General features: G+C 45.5%; 2 protein-coding genes across 6 annotated transcripts in view; one reads left to right on the forward strand and one right to left on the reverse strand.

The window, feature by feature from the left end:
* Nucleotides 1–1201, reverse strand: part of LOC118385854 (semaphorin-5B-like) — a 355620-nt gene extending 354419 nt beyond the window's left edge. For all 5 annotated transcript variants that reach the window (XM_052522729.1, XM_052522727.1, XM_052522725.1 and 2 more), the window contains exon 1: nucleotides 1044–1201. The gene's annotated coding sequence lies outside the window, so the exon portion shown is untranslated. The remainder of the gene's footprint in view (nucleotides 1–1043) is intronic.
* A 1151-nt stretch (nucleotides 1202–2352) lies between these two features.
* The window catches only part of LOC118386347 (protein disulfide-isomerase A5-like), a 76282-nt gene continuing 57714 nt past the window's right edge, over nucleotides 2353–20920 (forward strand). The window contains exons 1-3 of the mRNA XM_035774032.2: nucleotides 2353–2495; nucleotides 10547–10676; nucleotides 15829–15916. Coding sequence (XP_035629925.1) covers nucleotides 2430–2495; nucleotides 10547–10676; nucleotides 15829–15916 — 284 coding nt within the window. The 5' untranslated portion in view covers nucleotides 2353–2429. The remainder of the gene's footprint in view (nucleotides 2496–10546; nucleotides 10677–15828; nucleotides 15917–20920) is intronic.

A 20920-nucleotide genomic window follows, 5' to 3' on the forward strand; every position in this document is an offset into this window, starting at 1 on the left:
CAACTTCACATCATGTAGGAATAAGAGAATAAGGGAATGCTATTCGCGGTCGCTTTTGATTTTATGTTCTCTATGAGAAAACGACTACTATTATCTCAGCTTTATAGCAAAATCTGTAAACTGTAAAATGTATATTCAACCTGGTGTCAGCGGGATGACAGTATAAACATTGAATATTATCATCCACATTCAACCTGGCACCTACAATAACCGTTGCGCAATACTAAAGAAAATGGGACAACCAGTGCAAGGTCTATTCTCCAAGCGGCATGAGTCATTTCAATGTTATTTTATGACACCACTATTCTAATTTCTTTAAGAAACAGACATGTCTATTCACAGGACAAAAGAGAATATAAAGAAAAAGACAACTAAAAAGCTGATCTGGACACTAGCCTACTATATGGGAACTACATCTGTCTAACTAGCCTCACCCCACGGGTCCTGATTACGTACAGCACAACACAAGTAAGTTTGTAACAGTGGAAATGTGGCGGTAGGTTCCTGCAGCCCAGAAATGCCTCTGATCCTCGGCTGGAACGTGATTAGAAAGTAAAGCTGAAGCGGTATAAAAGAACCGCTAACTGCTCTGAATAAATATGCGATATTATGGAACAAACTACGACGCCAACAGAGCCGTCTATTCAAGGTATGGTAAAATGGACAAAATAAGAGGCACCCAGAAATACTGATATATCTAAGTGAAAACATTTGTGAACTGAAACTTCAAATTAATCTTATGATAAATGGTTTAGATGTAAAATGGGAAAACGGTGCTCAATATAGGCTATTATATCCCTTATTAATTGACCAAATGTGTGTTTTATGCCTTATAGCTCTTACAATTTTTGGACAGGATACTCACTCCAAAATAAAAGGCTAAAGATTAGAAAGTGATTTCTATATTTCCTTTTAAAAGTTACATTTAAATAGAATTACTATTGTAAATTCTAGTAGGCTCTGTATAGCCATCTGCAAATATGTAAATACAACCAAGGGGTACAATTGAACCGTCCAATAGATCAATTAAATTGTATTCTTACCTTTGATGTTTTTTCCAACTTGTTCGAAATGTCACGCAAAACTCGAGGGCTCTATTTGATTCGTCAGGCTACCTCATTGGAAGGGTATCTCCTCTCTTCGATGTGTCTCGCTCACATAACGACCTGTGCTGGTTACTGCGTTCTCTCTGTGAGTTGGACGCTATTACAAGGACCATCGCAACTCCAACTGAGAGGGGTGTACAAGAGAGAATTTGCATTTTAAAAAAACAAGCGCTTATAGTACTTGGAGTATTGAGTAAGGGCTTGTGAGGTATTACCCCACTGTTCTATAGCCTTATAATACACTTAATTGACATTACTTCTTTCATTATTATCTGGTGATGTGATGTAGAAGTTAATTTCAGATTTGAAGTTTGAATAGTTCAGAGTGGTGTGACTGGCCATTCCCGCCACTGGCACAGGTTGAGAGCAGTTCATGACACCTCCTCATCAAATTGGCTTTCCAGATGTGGATCTTTGGTTGGATGATGTTCCCATGTATTTGCAAATAAATAACATAGGCCCATAACATTGCATTTAAATAGACACTGTACCACAATGTGATGAGAGGTGCATGCTGCAACTAGCTCTCACAGTCTCACGTCAGATTTAGAAGTTCAACGATGTTTCTCAAAAGTCTAATTCTGAAGTGTCTATGGCTAAGTTTTTTTTTTCATTTCACCTTTATTTAACCAGGTAGGCAAGTTGAGAACACCTTTATTTAACCAGGTAGGCAAGTTGAGAACAAGTTCTCATTTACAACTGCGACCTGGCTAAGATAAAGCAAAGCAGTTCGACACATACAACAACACATGGAATAAACAGTTACACATGGAATAAACAAACATACAATCAATAATACAATAGAAAATTCTATATACAGCATGTGTAAATGAGGTAGGATAAGGGAGGGAAGGCAATAAATAGGCTATGGTGGCAAATTAATTACAATATAGCAATTAAACACTGGAATGGTAGGATGTGCAGAAGATGAATGTGCAAGTAGAGACACTGGGGTGCAAAGGAGAAAGATAAATAAATACAGTATGGGGATGAGGTAGATTGGTTGGGCTATTTACAGATGAGCTACATACAGGTGCAGTGATCTGTGAGCTGCTCTGACAGCTGGTGCTTAATTTAGTTTAGGCTCAGTAACTCAGAATATCTAAGGTTAAAGTTATGTTTAGGCATTAAACGTAGACATCTAAAGGTTAGGCATTAACTCCAGAATGGTCAAGGTAAGGGTTAACGTCAACCTGCCTGAAATCAATGCCTGCAATGCCAACTATATCCTCCAAAACTACATTTCCTAAGCAGCTTTGCGGGCTGTTCAAGAATCCGTGGAAAACCGATTGCGCGTGCGTATCTAGACGTGGCAACGGCATCATGGCTTCTTGGAACCGCTACGGTAGTCGGATGAGAGAGCTGAAAATGTACACATTCGTCTTCTTGGTAAGTTGTTTGTGAAATATATATAGAGACACCGATAAGCCTAATGTTTTATCTACATGTATTTTTTCAATATTTTTTATTAAACCTGCAAACGCCTGCGTGTATTTTCCGCGTCTTCGTGAAGGCAACCAAAGTTGACAGCACGGCCTTAGCAATTTTAAATCAGAGGCTGAACTTGAGACTCAAAAATAGCCTAAACCTATAAAACAACTGAATATAGTATATCTCGCTGTAGTTACATACCGATATTCGCCAACATTTCATATTATTTGATCAAAAACGTCCTCGTGAATTGACTACCAGCACAAGGCATCTAGTGTCTCTCCCGAGAATGTATATTGAAATCCTTTGAGAACGCAAAATTAACCTGGTTGGACAGACTTGAAAATAATGAACGGTTATTCTGCATAATCTACAATATAAGACAATCAATTTGTTACATGGCTGAATATTTCAATTCGGGTTTCTATTCATCTGCATGCCTAGTTCAGTGCTATCCGGATTTCTTGGGAAATATATACCCTAATCATAACCCTAACCTAACCATTAGAAATATCAACTTCAATGGGGGGTAGGGACGTCCCAAGGATCCCGGATAGTACTGACCGTTGCTTTACTGGTTAACGACCAATTTGCTACTTTTTTCTATGGTTGACGTGGTTTACATTTCTGATCAAAATGTCCTTAAGATTCACTTCCAGCTAGCTAAATATGTGATTCAACACAGTTTGGTTTATTATGACTCTCATGGGTATGTATGTATATTGGTCAGTCACTTTAAAATATTTTATGATATATTGTTATACTTTACTTTCATTGAGTGATTGATACATTCTTTGCTTGTTACGTGTAAAGTTTGCTACAAATGTAACTTAGTTGGTTGCTACAAAAAATGTTACATTGCATTAGCCTACTCTTTAACCAACTCCTCGCTCAGTCCTTGATAGACTGGCCACATAATGACTGGATTTCCACTTCATTCCAATCTCGAGCCTTGTGCCCTGGGACCATTCCTGTTCAGCATCCTGTTGTATGGTTTAGTGGCTACCATGTCAAACAAAGGTGGGTGCTACTGTAGCCTACTGTTGTGCGATTGTAGGCAGGGAAATGACATCACAGTGGGTGTGTGTGGAGATTAAGGGAGACTGACTGCTCTGTCTCTGTCTATGCTGAAGACTGTCCCACTGTATTTCTTGCCTAGCTGCGTGTCAAAGCAATTTTTAAACTTCTTTAATCTGGATTGAGGGTCCTCTTCACCTCCCCATCATGGTGGGTTGGTCGGTTGCCTTAGTGCGGTGAGCCGCCACAACAAACACTAACCACCCTAGAGTTATTCATACATCAATGGCTCCATCTCCATCAATTACAGAGGACGGAACTCATTGGCTACATCCCAAATTGCACCCCATGTCCTATATAGTGCACTATTTTTGACCAGGACCCATAGGAAATAGAGTGCCATTTGTGACATCGGTCATTTGAGAGAGGTGTTCATAATCCATCTTCTGAGATCAGTGGTTGATAATTGAAAAGGGCCGCCACACACACGTTGATCTCCATTGCTGCTGTTCGTCTCATTAATCAAGAGCAAAATGGAGAGAGTTTGACAAACAGAACAGCATTCTGATTTGCGTTGATTCAGTACGGCCCCTAAAACCTAAAACGGGCCGACTTTTATTAAGCAGATTTGTCACCCCAGATGGAGGGTAAGCGAGCTCTGGGAGAGTGAGCTGCCAGCCTGGGTCTCTCTGCTGGCTGCTTAGTGTGTGTGGCATTTTTTACACTGATGTAACTTGACACTTTTGGGGGGATGAAGGTTGGTGCAAAGTGTGATAATGGACTTTCTTAATATATTCAAATGCTCGGGCTCTGTCCCAAATTTTATTTTATTTATTTTATATCAACTTTATTTAACCAGGTAGGTCAGTTGAGAACAAGTTCTCGTTTACAACTGCGACCTGGCCAAGATAAAGCAAAGCAGTGTGACAAAAACAACACAGTTACACATGGAATAAACAAACTTACAGTCAATAACACAATAGATAAATCTGTATACAGTGTGTGCAAATGAAGTAACGAGGTAAGGCAATAAATAGGTCAATAGTGGCGAAATAATTACAATTTAGCAATTAAACATTGGAGTGATATATGTGCAGATGAGGATGTGCAGGTAGAAATACTGGTTTGCAAAAGAGCAGAAAAACAAATATGGGGATGAGGTGGGTAGATGGGGTGGGCTATTTACAGATGGGCTGTGTACAGCTGCAGCGATCGGTAAGCTGCTCTGACACCTGTCATTTAGGATGCAGTTGCAGGAGGCACTACAGAAAGAGCTGCCTGCCTGTCTTATTGGAAATGTCACCTCGCTGTGATACGGCATATGAAGTGATTTTGATCAATAATCAAAGGATTTGCAATAGATTCTACTTCTGGACTGGGACTAAGAGGAATTCATGGGCTAAATCTGACCCATTATGTTTGCCTGACTAAAAGACCCTGTCTGTATTGGTGACCTGATGGTTCCTGTACCTGGATGGATAACAAATGCTGAAACATTTACAGTTAAAATATAAAAACAGTGTAATGTTTTATATTTTAAATTAAAAATCCTATAATCCCTAAAAGTATGTATGCAAACAGGAAGACATGAATTGGACTTATTGGTGTAGCGAGAGGGTTAGTTTGAGTTGGTTAGGGAGTAGAGCTATCTTCAGAAACAAATCACCACCTCTTCAGCCTCAAATTCTGTCCCATGAGAGATCTGACGATCGTTGAGGTTTGAGGAATCAATGCTTAAACTATTAGAAATAGCTTAGACAAAGACATAATCCAATGTGTTAGTTACAGTTACAGCCACATCATGAAACAAGAGCCTAACAGCCAAGGGGCCTGTTTTTCACCCTCATTACGTTCACTTCTCACTAAGACATCCCTGAGGTTATGAAGATGAGCTAGAGCTAGCATGTCTCTGTCTGTCTCCAGCACTAGGGAGTGTGGTCTCTAGTCTAAACCTGTCCTCCTCCTGATCACTAGGGAGTGTGGTCTCTAGTCTAAACCTGTCCTCCTCCTGATCACTAGGGAGTGTGGTCTCTAGTCTAAACCTGTCCTCCTGCTGATCACTAGGGAGTGTGGTCTCTAGTCTAAACCTGTCCTCCTCCTGATCACTAGGGAGTGTGGTCTCTAGTCTAAACCTGTCCTCCTCCTGATCACTAGGGAGTGTGGTCTCTAGTCTAAACCTGTCCTCCTCCTGATCACTAGGGAGTGTGGTCTCTAGTCTAAACCTGTCCTCCTGCTGATCACTAGGGAGTGTGGTCTCTAGTCTAAACCTGTCCTCCTGCTGATCACTAGGGAGTGTGGTCTCTAGTCTAAACCTGTCCTCCTGCTGATCACTAGGGAGTGTGGTCTCTAGTCTAAACCTGTCCTCCTGCTGATCACTAGGGAGTGTGGTCTCTAGTCTAAACCTGTCCTCCTGCTGATCACTAGGGAGTGTGGTCTCTAGTCTAAACCTGTCCTCCTCCTGATCACTAGGGAGTGTGGTCTCTAGTCTAAACCTGTCCTCCTGCTGATCACTAGGGAGTGTGTGTGTGTGCGCATGACTGAGTGCGGTGTATTGTGAAGGCAGACAGTCCTGTCATTAGGATGCTGCTCACATTGACACACAGCAGTGCCCTCATGTCATGGCCTAAGCCAAACGAGGGGAAGCTTTAGTAATAGGTAGTGTAGGGGAACCAACCAATGCACCGATTGCCAGGTGGCAGCCCAGCCATTGATAGGACTTGTTGCAGTATTGGCTGCCTGTCAAATGTCAGGGGATGTGATGCGTGAGCAGCGAGCACAACAATGTCAATGGTCCAGAAAAGGTTTGCAAATCCTCTCCTCATTCTGTGTGTTGCTCCATCCATCCTGATGTCCGTGTCCCTCTTCCATGCTCACATCCTCTCCCATGCTCACATCCTCTCCCATGCTCACATCCTCTCCCATGCTCACATCCTCTCCCATGCTCAAATCCTCTCCCATGCTCAAATCCTCTCCCATGCTCAAATCCTCTCCCATGCTCCCATCCTCTTCCATGCTCACATCCTCTTCCATGCTCACATCCTCTCCCATGCTCACATCCTCTTCCATGCTCACATCCTCTCCCATGCTCACATCCTCTCCCATGCTCACATCCTCTCCCATGCTCACATCCTCTCCCATGCTCACATCCTCTCCCATGCTCACATCCTCTTCCATGCTCACATCCTCTCCCATGCTCACATGCTCACATCCTCTCCCATGCTCACATGCTCACATCCTCTCCCATGCTCACATCCTCTCCCATGCTCACATCCTCTCCCATGCTCACATCCTCTCCCATGCTCACATCCTCTCCCATGCTCACATCCTCTCCCATGCTCACATCCTCTCCCATGCTCACATCCTCTCCCATGCTCACATCCTCTCCCATGCTCACATCCTCTCCCATGCTCACATCCTCTCCCATGCTCACATCCTCTCCCATGCTCACATCCTCTCCCATGCTCACATCCTCTCCCATGCTCACATCCTCTCCCATGCTCCCTCCTCTTCCATGCTCACATCCTCTCCCATGCTCCATCCTCTCCCATGCTCCCTCCTCTCCCATGCTCCCTCCTCTCCCATGCTCCCTCCTCTCCCATGCTCACATCCTCTCCCATGCTCACATCCTCTCCCATGCTCACATCCTCTCCCATGCTCCCTCCTCTCCCATGCTCACATCCTCTCCCATGCTCACATCCTCTCCCATGCTCACATCCTCTCCCATGCTCACATCCTCTCCCATGCTCACATCCTCTCCCATGCTCACATCCTCTCCCATGCTCACATCCTCTCCCATGCTCACATCCTCTCCCATGCTCACATCCTCTCCCATGCTCACATCCTCTCCCATGCTCACATCCTCTCCCATGCTCACATCCATGCTCACATCCTCTCCCATGCTCACATCCTCTCCCATGCTCACATCCTCTCCCATGCTCACATCCTCTCCCATGCTCACATCCTCTCCCATGCTCACATCCTCTCCCATGCTCACATGCTCTCCCATGCTCACATGCTCTCACATGCTCACATGCTCTCACATGCTCACATGCTCTCCCATGCTCACATCCTCTCCCATGCTCACATCCTCTCCCATGCTCCACTCTATATAGTACTGCTTTCATTTCACCATAATACTATCTATCCACATCCTGTGAATATGATTGTGTTCTGTTTATGATTCTTTCTGTTGATCTTCTCAACAGTATGCATTATGCATACCCACTCTGTAAATGAGCCTGGAGAAATGTGATCGTCGGGGGCAGAAATCATCACCAGCCTTTCTTACATTTGTAAAGGGTCCAATGTTCATGTAGCTGTGAAATAGGCCTGCCTCAGAACAAGAGCTGCCTCCAGATGCTCTCAAATAGCTGATGACTGACTCGGTCCCGCACTCATAGGCGAGGACTGACTCGGTCCCGCACTCATAGCCGAGGACTGACTCGGTCCCGCACTCATAGCCGAGGACTGACTCGGTCCCGCACTCATAGCCGAGGACTGACTCGGTCCCGCACTCATAGCCGAGGACTGACTCGGTCCCGCACTCATAGCCGAGGACTGACTCGGTCCCGCACTCATAGCCGAGGACTGACTCGGTCCCGCACTCATAGCCGAGGACTGACTCGGTCCCGCACTCATAGCCGAGGACTGACTCGGTCCCGCACTCATAGCCGAGGACTGACTCGGTCCCGCACTCATAGCCGAGGACTGACTCGGTCCCGCACTCATAGCCGAGGACTGACTCGGTCCCGCACTCATAGCCGAGGACTGACTCGGTCCCGCACTCATAGCCGAGGACTGACTCGGTCCCGCACTCATAGCCGAGGACTGACTCGGTCCCGCACTCATAGCCGAGGACTGACTCGGTCCCGCACTCATAGCCGAGGACTGACTCGGTCCCGCACTCATAGCCGAGGACTGACTCGGTCCCGCACTCATAGCCGAGGACTGACTCGGTCCCGCACTCATAGCCGAGGACTGACTCGGTCCCGCACTCATAGCCGACGACTGACTCGGTCCCGCACTCATAGCCGACGACTGACTCGGTCCCGCACTCATAGCCGAGGACTGACTCGGTCCCGCACTCATAGCCGAGGACTGACTCGGTCCCGCACTCATAGCCGAGGACTGACTCGGTCCCGCACTCATAGCCGAGGACTGACTCGGTCCGCACTCATAGCCGAGGACTGACTCGGTCCCGCACTCATAGCCGAGGACTGACTCGGTCCCGCACAAACTTCAATACTACTTTTGTTTTTGTCTGTTGCCTTAACTACTCTTTTGTATACAGTTAGTTCATACTCCCACATTGTCTCACAAATGGATGCATTTTCAAATCCCATTTAGCACAGTCATACTCTTTTGTGAGGTAGGCTACATATTATTGTGAGGTAGGTGGATGCATATTATCCCACTTAAGTAAGTTGTACTTTAAAGCTCCCCTTTCATTCTGCACAGTGGTTGCTTCAGTGCCTCCACTCTCCCTTTCTCAGATGGTCTAGCCAAGCAGAGGAGTAGGAGGCTCGAGGGGAGAGGCTCGAGGGGAGAGGCTCGAGGGGAGAGGCTCGAGGGGAGAGGCTCGAGGGGAGAGGCTCGAGGGGAGAGGCTCGAGGGGAGAGGCTCGAGGGGAGAGGCTCGAGGGGAGAGGCTCGAGGGGAGAGGCTCGAGGGGAGAGGGGGAGAGGCTCGAGGGGAGTGGGGAGAGAGGCTCGAGGGGAGTGGGGAGAGAGGGGAGTGGGGAGAGAGGCTCGAGGGGAGAGAGGCTCGAGGGGAGAGAGGCTCGAGGGGAGAGAGGCTCGTGGGGAGAGAGGCTCGTGGGGAGAGAGGCTCGTGGGGAGTGGGGAGAGAGGGGAGTGGGGAGAGAGGCTCGAGGGGAGAGGCTCGAGGGGAGAGATGTTGTCGGACAAGAGGAGAGGTGGTGTGGAGAATAGTAGCGGTGTCGCTCGGCCGGCCCTGAGAGCCCATTTTATAATTACCCCTTACTGTCATCTCCACACACCCGTCGTGGAGTCTCCGACCGAGGGGACATCACCTTGTCATCTCCACACACCTGTCGTGGAGTCTCCGACCGAGGGGACATCACCTTGTCATCTCCACACACCTGTCGTGGAGTCTCCGACCGAGGGGACATCACCTTGTCATCTCCACACACCTGTCGTGGAGTCTCCGACCGAGGGGACATCACCTTGTCATCTCCACACACCTGTCGTGGAGTCTCCGACCGAGGGAACATCACCTTGTCATCTCCTCAACACTGCCGTCCGATACCACGGCCACCAGCCTCCCACATCCAACACCTAGAGACAGGAGGGGGAAATGAGATAGATGCCCCCTCTAGAGTTCATCAGTCATCCAGACAGGGAAGAAGAAAACAAGATGACGCTTCACTTCTACGTTTTAATTGAAATGTACTGACGAGAATCTGTTGAATTCCCGTCACGCCCATACGAGGTATCCAGCATGGGAAATTAAAAAACTCTGCCCGACAGGTGCTTGTTTTGATATCACGTTACAGTATATCGCTCATCACTTGATTTGATGAATGAGAACATTGGTAGCTAATTTTGTACTCCATCGGGGATTGGGCGACTGGGACATGATTTGATGAGTGATAGGATGGAGCTTGTTTGAATGTCTCAGGGAAGATTTTAATAGCATACTCCTTGCGTTGTCTCATTCTCAAAACCCATTGGAGGAGAAGGTCAGAGGGGAGGGACCTCTTGCTTTCTCATCCAATGGGCTTTGAAGGAGACAAGGAGAGAGGACTCAAAGAATATGCAATAGGTATCTTCTCACAGTTGCACACAATGAGATGAGAATCTGTCTTTGTTTCGACTTTGATGCTGAACACCTACACAAGGTTTTGTTTTGAACATCAGGTGTCTGGCAATCTCATAATATCACAAAAGTGACCGGTCTTCTGCACTGAAGCATCTGATGTGTGAGTTGGTCACTCTGAATAAATACAGTATCTATCCATCAATATGTCTTCAGGTGTGCCTGGGGCCGGTGCTGCAGGCGGCTGTAAAGGTCTCTCCCCTCATAGAGAAGGTCAGCGAACACAAGGACTTCAAGAAGCTTCTCCGGACTCGAACCAATGTCCTGGTGCTCTACACTAAGTCAGGTGGGTTAGAACCAATGTCCTGGTGCTCTACACTAAGTCAGGTGGGTTAGAGCCAATGTCCTGGTGCTCTACACTAAGTCAGGTGGGTTAGAGCCAATGTCCTGGTGCTCTACACTAAGTCAGGTGGGTTAGAGCCAATGTCCTGGTGCTCTACACTAAGTCAGGTGGGTTAGAGCCAATGTCCTGGTGCTCTACACTAAGTCAGGTGGGTTAGAGCCAATGTCCTGGTGCTCTACACTAAGTCAGGTGGGTTAGAGCCAATGTCCTGGTGCTCTACACTAAGTCAGGTGGGTTAGAGCCAATGTCCTGGTGCTCTACACTAAGTCAGGTGGGTTAGAGCCAATGTCCTGGTGCTCTACACTAAGTCAGGTGGGTTAGAGCCAATGTCCTGGTGCTCTACACTAAGTCAGGTGGGTTAGAGCCAATGTCCTGGTGCTCTACACTAAGTCAGGTGGGTTAGAGCCAATGTCCTGGTGCTCTACACTAAGTCAGGTGGGTTAGAGCCAATGTCCTGGTGCTCTACACTAAGTCAGGTGGGTTAGAGCCAATGTCCTGGTGCTCTACACTAAGTCAGGTGGGTTAGAGCCAATGTCCTGGTGCTCTACACTAAGTCAGGTGTGTCAGTGGGCAATACTTTAGGCCCTTTGTAGTAAAAATGATATGTGAAGTTAGATATGCCTGCCTTTGTTTACACCAATCTCAAATAGTGGTCTGTTATTATCTCTGATCCATCACCTGTAATGGGAGATAAACAACATTCTGGAAGGACCGTGATTGACCTGCATGCTTCTCGGCTTGTGACGTCTCCCTTGGATTTTTTTTTAGCATAGAACAATGTACTTGAACAGAAAAAGACACTCAAACTAAATGCGGTCAAATTAAGTCATAAAACTGCGTTCACCTATAGCCATTAGGGAAATCAGCCTCTCTTGCATTTAATTCCATTTTAATTTGCGTATTTCATGCCAGAAGAAAGTGCTCAGCTCAGTTCACCGTGTGTTTGCCGTTGTGTGTCAGGGCTCGACATTAAGTCTTGTCTGTTTGCCTGGGGCAAGTAAAAAAGCAGATTGTAGATTTAAGTAAATAAAAATCACTATCAAACAATTTAGGTTACTCCGATCATAATTGGATCAGTGTCCTACAGATGTGATATCTGGCTCACTGTCCTCCCAATTTCTGCACAATGCCTTCAGAGTATAACTATTGTAGACCTGCATTGACAGACAGCGGTGTTTCAATCATGCAGTCGCAAAATTAGTTTTTGAGATCAAAGCAAGCCGTGTTTGCACATTTGTTGATAATAATTGCTGGTGAGTTATTTGCCCAGTTATAGCAAATTTTTGGTCAGCAACGACAATCCTGAAAACATCATGGTCTGTGCATTACCTGTGTGTGGGCCTTTACCAGAGGAGAGAGGGAGACATTTGCGCAGCAGGTAAAATAATGATATACAGACTAATTAGATAGCCATTTCAAAACAGTTTGTTATATTATCTAGTTAACTATTTATCTATTAGCATGCATTAATGTCATTGTCATGTCCGATAACTTTCCACCGGCGCTAGTATATAACCGCAAATGGCCAACAAACACACAGTTGATGAAACCATGCTGCATACTTTGGTTGTAAAACCGTCTCGAGTGCTCATCATTGGCTTTCTCCTCTATTTAATACTGGCCATGTCATTCTGACGGAGTCAAAAAATATTCTTAGAATAGCCTAATTAACTTGTAACTCCTATGCTGTCAAGATCTCCCCTGAACACTGAATATTTTAACCTTCCAAATAGACTTAGTAGTTATCTACCTCGCCCACCTTAGCCAGTTGATCCCTGGTTCATTGAATGAGGGAATTTATTTGATAAAGGCATAAAAAGTGCTTGGTTGTATTTGTAATGTTGCAAGGTGGCCAACCCTCCTCCTAGAAAGTCCAGGAGAGCTACAGGGATGCAGGCTTTTGCTCAGGAGATATAATACATGGGATCAAACACCAGCAGCCTTCCATTGTCACTGAGCCCAGCAGCCAGCCTTCCATTGTCACTGAGCCCAGCAGCCAGCCTTCCATTGTCACTGAGCCCAGCAGCCAGCCTTCCATTGTCACTGAGCCCAGCAGCCAGCCTTCCATTGTCACTGAGCCCAGCAGCCAGCCTTCCATTGTCACTGAGCCCAGCAGCCAGCCTTCCATTGTCACTGAGCACAGCAGCCAGCCTTCCATTGTCACTGAGCACAGCAGCCAGCCTTCCATTGTCACTGAGCACAGCAGCCAGCCTTCCATTGTCACTGAGCCCAGCAGCCAGCCTTCCATTGTCACTGAGCCCAGCAGCCAGCCTTCCATTGTCACTGAGCCCAGCAGCCAGCCTTCCATTGTCAATGAGCCCAGCAGCCAGCCTTCCATTGTCAATGAGCCCAGCAGCCAGCCTTCCATTGTCACTGAGCACAGCAGCCAGCCTTCCATTGTCACTGAGCACAGCAGCCAGCCTTCCATTGTCACTGAGCACAGCAGCCAGCCTTCCATTGTCACTGAGCCCAGCAGCCAGCCTTCCATTGTCACTGAGCCCAGCAGCCAGCCTTCCATTGTCACTGAGCCCAGCAGCCAGCCTTCCATTGTCAATGAGCCCAGCAGCCAGCCTTCCATTGTCACTGAGCCCAGCAGCCAGCCTTCCATTGTCAATGAGCACAGCAGCCAGCCTTCCATTGACACTGAGCACAGCAGCCAGCCTTCCATTGACACTGAGCCCAGCAGCCAGCCTTCCATTGTCAATGAGCACAGCAGCCAGCCTTCCATTGACACTGAGCCCAGCAGCCAGCCTTCCATTGTCAATGAGCACAGCAGCCAGCCTTCCATTGACACTGAGCCCAGCAGCCAGCCTTCCATTGACACTACCAGTGATAATAATGATGTTTATTGTGAAGTGCTTCCTTGCATTATACAACACAAATTTCAGTTACCTTTTTGGCCCATGGTGTTCCAGACCCGTTTTTATTTTTGGACAAGCGACTTGAGCTTTCTGACAAGTGAAACAGTCCTTCAGTGGCTAAAAAAGTTAATGTCAAGCCCTGCTGTGTGTCGTGTGATGCTCTGTCAGCATGATCTCCCTCTCGGTGCACAGGAAGAGGCCCCTCAAGGCCCCACCACTCCCATTAATTATGTGTGTACATATGCGCCTCCACATGTATTTGTTTCATAATTCATGAGCCATTTCAGACAGTGTTAGGTCATTGGTTAATACTTGCACGTATCAAACGCCGCCCCGTGATTGATTGCTTGCCTGTTTCTGTGGCGCTGCGTTCTGGCATTCTCCAACGGCGACTCCCTCTTTCTACTAAGGGTAGTGGGTCCTAAATGGCAATCTATTCTCTACATCCCAAATGGCACCTTGTTACCTATATAGTGCACTACCTTTGGGACGCACAATGGGTCCCTAATCCTCAGTATCATGGCAATGCCTGCAAAGCTAAATATAGAAGAGATGTCCATAGAACCAGGAAGTGTGTGAAAGTGATGTTGTTGAGCAGGGACTAAACAACCACAGTTATTTGACTGATTTGAGTCCACATTGTGTAATGTTGCACACTCTTGTTACAGTACAGTTTATTCCAGTTTATTCTTTGATGGTTTTCTCAGTAGGCCTTGACCTATGCTGTGTTTCTGATACTCCTAACCTGTTGGAAGTAGACTACTGAACGCTCGGCTAGGTGATGTCACAAGGTGATGGGTGGTACTTGGTGATGCTTGCGTATACCCTCCTGTGATTTGATGTTTGAGTTCATAGTCCCATGTTTTGAATGTTGTGACCTCTGACCTTCAGTGAATTACAGGTTTTTGGATTCTTGAGTATTGAATGCTGGTGAGCTGAGTAATATAACCCATATTGTAATGAAAGATGTATTGTAACTCCACCTGTTGTAACTAGAGGTCGACCGATTCATCGGAATGGCCGATCAATTAGGGCCGATTTCACAATCTTTGGACACCGGTATTTTTGGACACCAATTTTGCCGATTTAAAAATATATATATATATTTTACACCTTTATTTAATCTTTCTTTAACTAGGCAAGTCAGTTAAGAACACATTCTTATTTTCAATGATGGCAGCTCGGGGGACCCAATCTTATAGTTAACTAGTCCAGTGCAATAACAACCTGCCTCTCTCTCGTTGCACTCCAAGGAGACTGCCTGTTACGAGAATGCAGTAAGTCAAGGTAAATTGATAGCTAACATTAAACTTATCTTATAAAAAACAATCAATCATAATCACTAGTTAACTACACATGGTTGATGCTATTACTAGATATTATCTAGCGTGTCCTGCGTTGCGTAAAATCTGACTGAACATACAAGTATCTGACTGAGCGGTGGTAGGCAGATGCAGGCTCCTAAACATTAATTCAAACAGCACTTTTGTGCGTTTTGCCAGCAGCTCTTCGTTGTGCGTCAAGTATTGCGCTGTTTATGACTTCAAGCATATCAACTCCCGAGATGAGGCTGGTGTAACCAAAGTGAAATAGCGTTTCAAACATCACTCGCTCTAAGCCTTCTAGTAGTTGTTCCCCTTGCTCTGCATGGGTAACGCTGCTTCGATGGGGGCTGTTGTCGTTGTGTTGCTGGTTCAAGCCCAGGGAGGAGCGATGAGAGGGACGGAAGCTATACTGTTACACTGGCAATACTATAAGAACATCTAATAGTCAAAGGTTAATGAAATACAAATGGTATAGAGGGAAATAGTCCTATGATTCCTATAATAACTACAACCTAAAACTTCTTACCTGGGAATATTGAAGACTCATGTTAAAAGGAACCACCAGCTTTCATGTGTTCTCATGTTCTGAGCAAGGAACTTAAACGTTAGCTTTCTTACATGGCAAATATTGCACTTTTACTTCTCCAACACTTTGTTTTTGCATTATTTAAACCAAATTGAACACGTTTCATTATTTATTTAAGGCTAAGTTGATTTTATTGATGTATTATATTAAGTTAAAGTAAGTGTTCATTCAGTATTGATGTAATTGTCATTATTACAAATACAATTTAAAAAATCAGCCGATTAATCGGTATCAGGGTTTTTGGTCCTCCAATAATCGGTATCAGCATTGAAAAATCATAATCGTAACCTACTCCTGTCCTCGTATCTTGTGTATGTAAATAGCTACCTCCGGGGACTCTAAGCTGAAGCTGCTGTCTGACGTGGCCCAGGTTATCAAAGGACAGGGCACCATCGCTTGGGTCAACTGTGGGTAAGTACAGGATTGATTGGTTGGTTGATTGATTTAATTACAGTATGGAATGGCATGCATTATCACCTCAGGCACCATGTCACGTACTGTAGGTCATATGTCACGTCCAAGAGATTTTCCAAAAAGCATTTTAGGTTAGCTATTGAAGCCTAGGCCAACTGCATGCCGTTGTCATATCTATTTACATCCATCTCTCCACTGCACTTCTAATCGATGTCTCTGCTTGGCGTATCCCTCTGGAGATTGGAGAAGAGACACTCATTAAAATAGGGAGTCTCACACTCTCCACATCCTGCTGAGGGCTGGAGAGAGGAGAATGGTCTCTTCACAGCCACAGTTTGTGTATGTGCGTGACTGTGTGCATGCTCGTTCTGTCTGTGTTTGTAAGTAAGGGGTTGTCTGAATGAGTATGAATGAGTCATGGGCATTGTGTGGGAACACAAGCGTTCCTGTCCCTGTCAGGTCTGGGCAGATGAACGATTTGGAACTTATTCTCTGGAAGTGTTCTTACTGGGAGGATCCATCACACTCTCAAGACATACTAGAGGAATTGTTTTCCTTAAGAAATGTTTAACTTTTTTCCCCCTTATCTGACTTCCACTGTAGTTGTTTTTCTGCCATTTTAACTCTGTTTTTTATACCTGTCAACCTCAACCTTGAGCCATCTTTGTGCTCTGGAGAAAATCCTTCAAACAGAAAGCTACAAAGGAATCAAGATCACCCCTCTGACACCTACCACTCAAAGCATCCCTCAGCAAAAAAAATGCTAGCCGTTCCAAGATGGAAGATGGATGACGGACAAGGAAGGAAAATAGTCTCAAAACAATGTAGCCTGGTCAGCACTTTTTTTATCGACCTTCATCCAAACAAGATTTGCTGTGAGAGATTTTGTTTCTTTTCACCGTAGTAAATCTGTCAACCCTCTCTTTCTACAGCTTATGCCTTATTTCTGGTGCCTGAGGCTGTTCTTATGGTTAACTTTTCCACCTGTAGTGCATACTGTATCACCTTCACCTAGGATAAGAATCCCAGCTGCTGCTCTGCATATCCATCTCTCCATTTCTCCCCACTCATTTCAACCATTATTCCACTCTCATTTAAAACAAATTCAGTCAAGAAATACTGAAAGGTGTGGAAGTTAATGAAGGTTGTACAGTACATACTTGTGCCAGTGACCCAACAGAGGACCTGATACGACAGGGTTCATGGCTGCTGTTACTGTTCAGCCAGCCTCTGTCTAGCAGTGAGGTTTCCCAACCGTCGCCAGTTCTCCCATGGACCAGCACCAAAACAACGCCTAGCCAAGCGCTTCTGGACAGGGAGAGAGACATCCTCATGGGTGTCGTTGGAAGAACAGTGGCCCCTGTCAACGGAAAGGAATGTGAGCCCACGTTGACACATACTCACCAGATGACCAGACCTGAGAGATGTCCAACAGTGATGATGTCAGAGGAACTGGGCTGGAGACAGTGCTGGTTCAGGCATGGATGCTAGACTGACGACTCTGCTGAGAGAACTAGGAGATTTGAAACAGTTTTATTATTTTTGCTAATGAGATCATTAATCTCTGAGTGTTTGGTGTACCATCAGACGGAATGCTAGCCTGAAGCCTCAGCAGGCAAGCTGGTTGAAAACCAGTTGTAATGATGCCATTTCAACCAGAGGTGCCTGCTGGGTAACTCCACATCTCTCCTCATCTGTGGACAGAAGTTTGACGTGACCTCTCCTCTCTAGCTGAATCACAGTTCTGTCATCACATAGACCTTTTCATTGACTTACTACCACCCTCCCTCTCTCACTTCCTCCAAACACCCCCTGTGTTCCCTCTTCCAACTCGGTTTGCCAGATGACTCTTTTCAGTGTGTTTAATCAAGTCCTATGCCGTTTTACACTTTTTGTAAAAACAATCAACTACAGTAGAGTACACTTCTCTTTCAGTTTACTTCCTTTGAGTTATAAAGATGTAAAGCTTTGTTTTAATATTTCTTACGGTGGTTTGCAATGTGATATTCAATCTCTTTTACGTCTCAACTTGAATTTGAGAATGTCTGACAGAGTAGGGAAGGAAATGCAGCACATGAAGATGACCTACACCATGTCAACTGGAACAACTATCTCACTAACGGTTGCTATATATCCAACCACATACATTTTTCTATACTAATCCAATATGTTTCTTAGCAGAAAACCAATCAATTTACATGTGAAAACTAATTTTAAAAGGTCAACCTGCAGCAGAGCATGCTGGGAAATATGACAGAGGCCCTTCCCACACCTGATGATAACTTAATAGATTGAACTCCCTGTCTCTGGTTACTCTCTGGATGAAGTTAAAAGACTCCGGTGACATTCTGTACTGTTACCTCGTATGAAACATCTCAAATCCCAAATGCAGAAGTATAGAGCCAAATGAAAAGTTATAGCCTCACTATTTTAATAAATACGTAGGGGAATGTATATAGCACTAATGACGGCCTCTGTTTTTATCTTAAAGGACAGCACGCTGGATATTTTTCTGATGGGGGCCTGTGCGTTCAGAGCTGTAAATTAATTCCATCTCTTTGAATTGTCTTTAGCATAGGGCTTTGCTCTCTCTCTCTCTCTCTCTCTCTCTCTCTCTCTCTCTCTGTCTCTCTGTCTCTCTCTGTCCTTATGTAATACATTCCCATGCTCATTATCACTGGAGAGAAGGGGAGTTATTATCATCAAGAGAGAGCTGTGCTTTGTGTGGGTGGTGAATATGTAGGTTTGGTGGGGGAGCTGTGTGTGTGTGTGTGTGAGAGAGAGCATCTATTCCTCTAAAGATGGAACCTCTTCAGTTGGTAGGGGAAATCCAGTACTTGAAGACTACCTTCACTGCTGGAACAACTGTGTGTCACTAATCAGTTGCTATAAATCCAACCACATACAGATTGGATTCGTATAGAAAAATTAATGTTTCTTATCTTTCTTTGTGTAGCATAGAAAACACATTGAAACAAACGATTATAAAAAATCTACCTGCATCAGAGCATTCTGGGAAATATGACGGAGGCCCCTCCCACATCGGTGGATAACTTCATAGCCCAGAAGCATAGCACCCACCCATAGCTCCCATCCGACTGCTAATTTGCCTTTGAAGCTACAGTAAGCAGGGTCGGTCCTGGCTGTTCCCTAGATGGGAGAACAGATGCTGCTGGTCTGGTCAGTAACTATTTGGTCATTAAAGATCTCATGGCAATTATTGTAAGAATAATTTTGCCCGTGTCCTGGCTAAATTCCCAATCTGGCCCTCATACCTTCAAAGCCACCTAATCATCCCTAGCTTCCAATTTGCAAATTCACCCCCTTCTCTCCCCGTAACTATTTCCAGGTCGCTACTCTAAATGAGAATGTGTTCTCAGTCAACTTACCTGCTAAAATAATGGTAAAAAAACAATTGGGAACGTGACGCTGAATGTACTTATATGGATTTGTGTTCTTTACATAAACCTGTCTAATCAACTCCCTCTACAGACTAGTGTGTGTCTGTACAGTACCCCTCAGCCTAATCAACTCCCTCTACAGACTAGTGTGTGTCTGTACAGTACCCCTCAGTCTAATCAACTCCCTCTACAGACTAGTGTGTGTCTGTACAGTACCCCTCAGTCTAATCAACTCCCTCTACAGACTAGTGTGTGTCTGTACAGTACCCCTCAGTCTAATCAACTCCCTCTACAGACTAGTGTGTGTCTGTACAGTACCCCTCAGTCTAATCAACTCCCTCTACAGACTAGTGTGTGTCTGTACAGTACCCCTCAGTCTAATCAACTCCCTCTACAGACTAGTGTGTGTCTGTACAGTACCCCTCAGTCTAATCAACTCCCTCTACAGACTAGTGTGTGTCTGTACAGTACCCCTCAGTCTAATCAACTCCCTCTACAGACTAGTGTGTGTCTGTACAGTACCCCTCAGTCTAATCAACTCCCTCTACAGACTAGCGTGTGTCTGTACAGTACCCCCTCAGTCTAATCAACTCCCTCTACAGACTAGTGTGTGTCTGTACAGTACCCCTCAGTCTAATCAACTCCCTCTACAGACTAGCGTGTGTCTGTACAGTACCCCTCAGTCTAATCAACTCCCTCTACAGACTAGTGTGTCTGTACAGTACCCCTCAGTCTAATCAACTCCCTCTACAGACTAGTGTGTGTCTGTACAGTACCCCTCAGTCTAATCAACTCCCTCTACAGACTAGTGTGTGTCTGTACAGTACCCCTCAGTCTAATCAACTCCCTCTACAGACTAGCGTGTGTCTGTACAGTACCCCTCAGTCTAATCAACTCCCTCTACAGACTAGTGTGTGTCTGTACAGTACCCCTCAGTCTAATCAACTCCCTCTACAGACTAGTGTGTGTCTGTACAGTACCCCTCAGTCTAATCAACTCCCTCTACAGACTAGCGTGTGTCTGTACAGTACTCCTCAGTCTAATCAACTACCTCTACAGACTAGCGTGTGTCTGTACAGTACCCCTCAGTCTAATCAACTCCCTCTACAGACTAGTGTGTGTCTGTACAGTACCCCTCAGTCTAATCAACTCCCTCTACAGACTAGTGTGTGTCTGTACAGTACCCCTCAGTCTAATCAACTCCCTCTACAGACTAGTGTGTGTCTGTACAGTACCCCTCAGTCTAATCAACTCCCTCTACAGACTAGTGTGTGTCTGTACAGTACCCCTCAGTCTAATCAACTCCCTCTACAGACTAGTGTGTGTCTGTACAGTACCCCTCAGTCTAATCAACTCCCTCTACAGACTAGTGTGTGTCTGTACAGTACCCCTCAGTCTAATCAACTCCCTCTACAGACTAGTGTGTGTCTGTACAGTACCCCTCAGTCTAATCAACTCCCTCTACAGACTAGTGTGTGTCTGTACAGTACCCCTCAGTCTAATCAACTCCCTCTACAGACTAGTGTGTGTCTGTACAGTACCCCTCAGTCTAATCAACTCCCTCTACAGACTAGCGTGTGTCTGTACAGTACCCCTCAGT

The sequence above is a fragment of the Oncorhynchus keta genome, chromosome 7 (genome assembly GCF_023373465.1).
Source record: "Oncorhynchus keta strain PuntledgeMale-10-30-2019 chromosome 7, Oket_V2, whole genome shotgun sequence".
Lineage (NCBI taxonomy): Eukaryota > Metazoa > Chordata > Actinopteri > Salmoniformes > Salmonidae > Oncorhynchus > Oncorhynchus keta.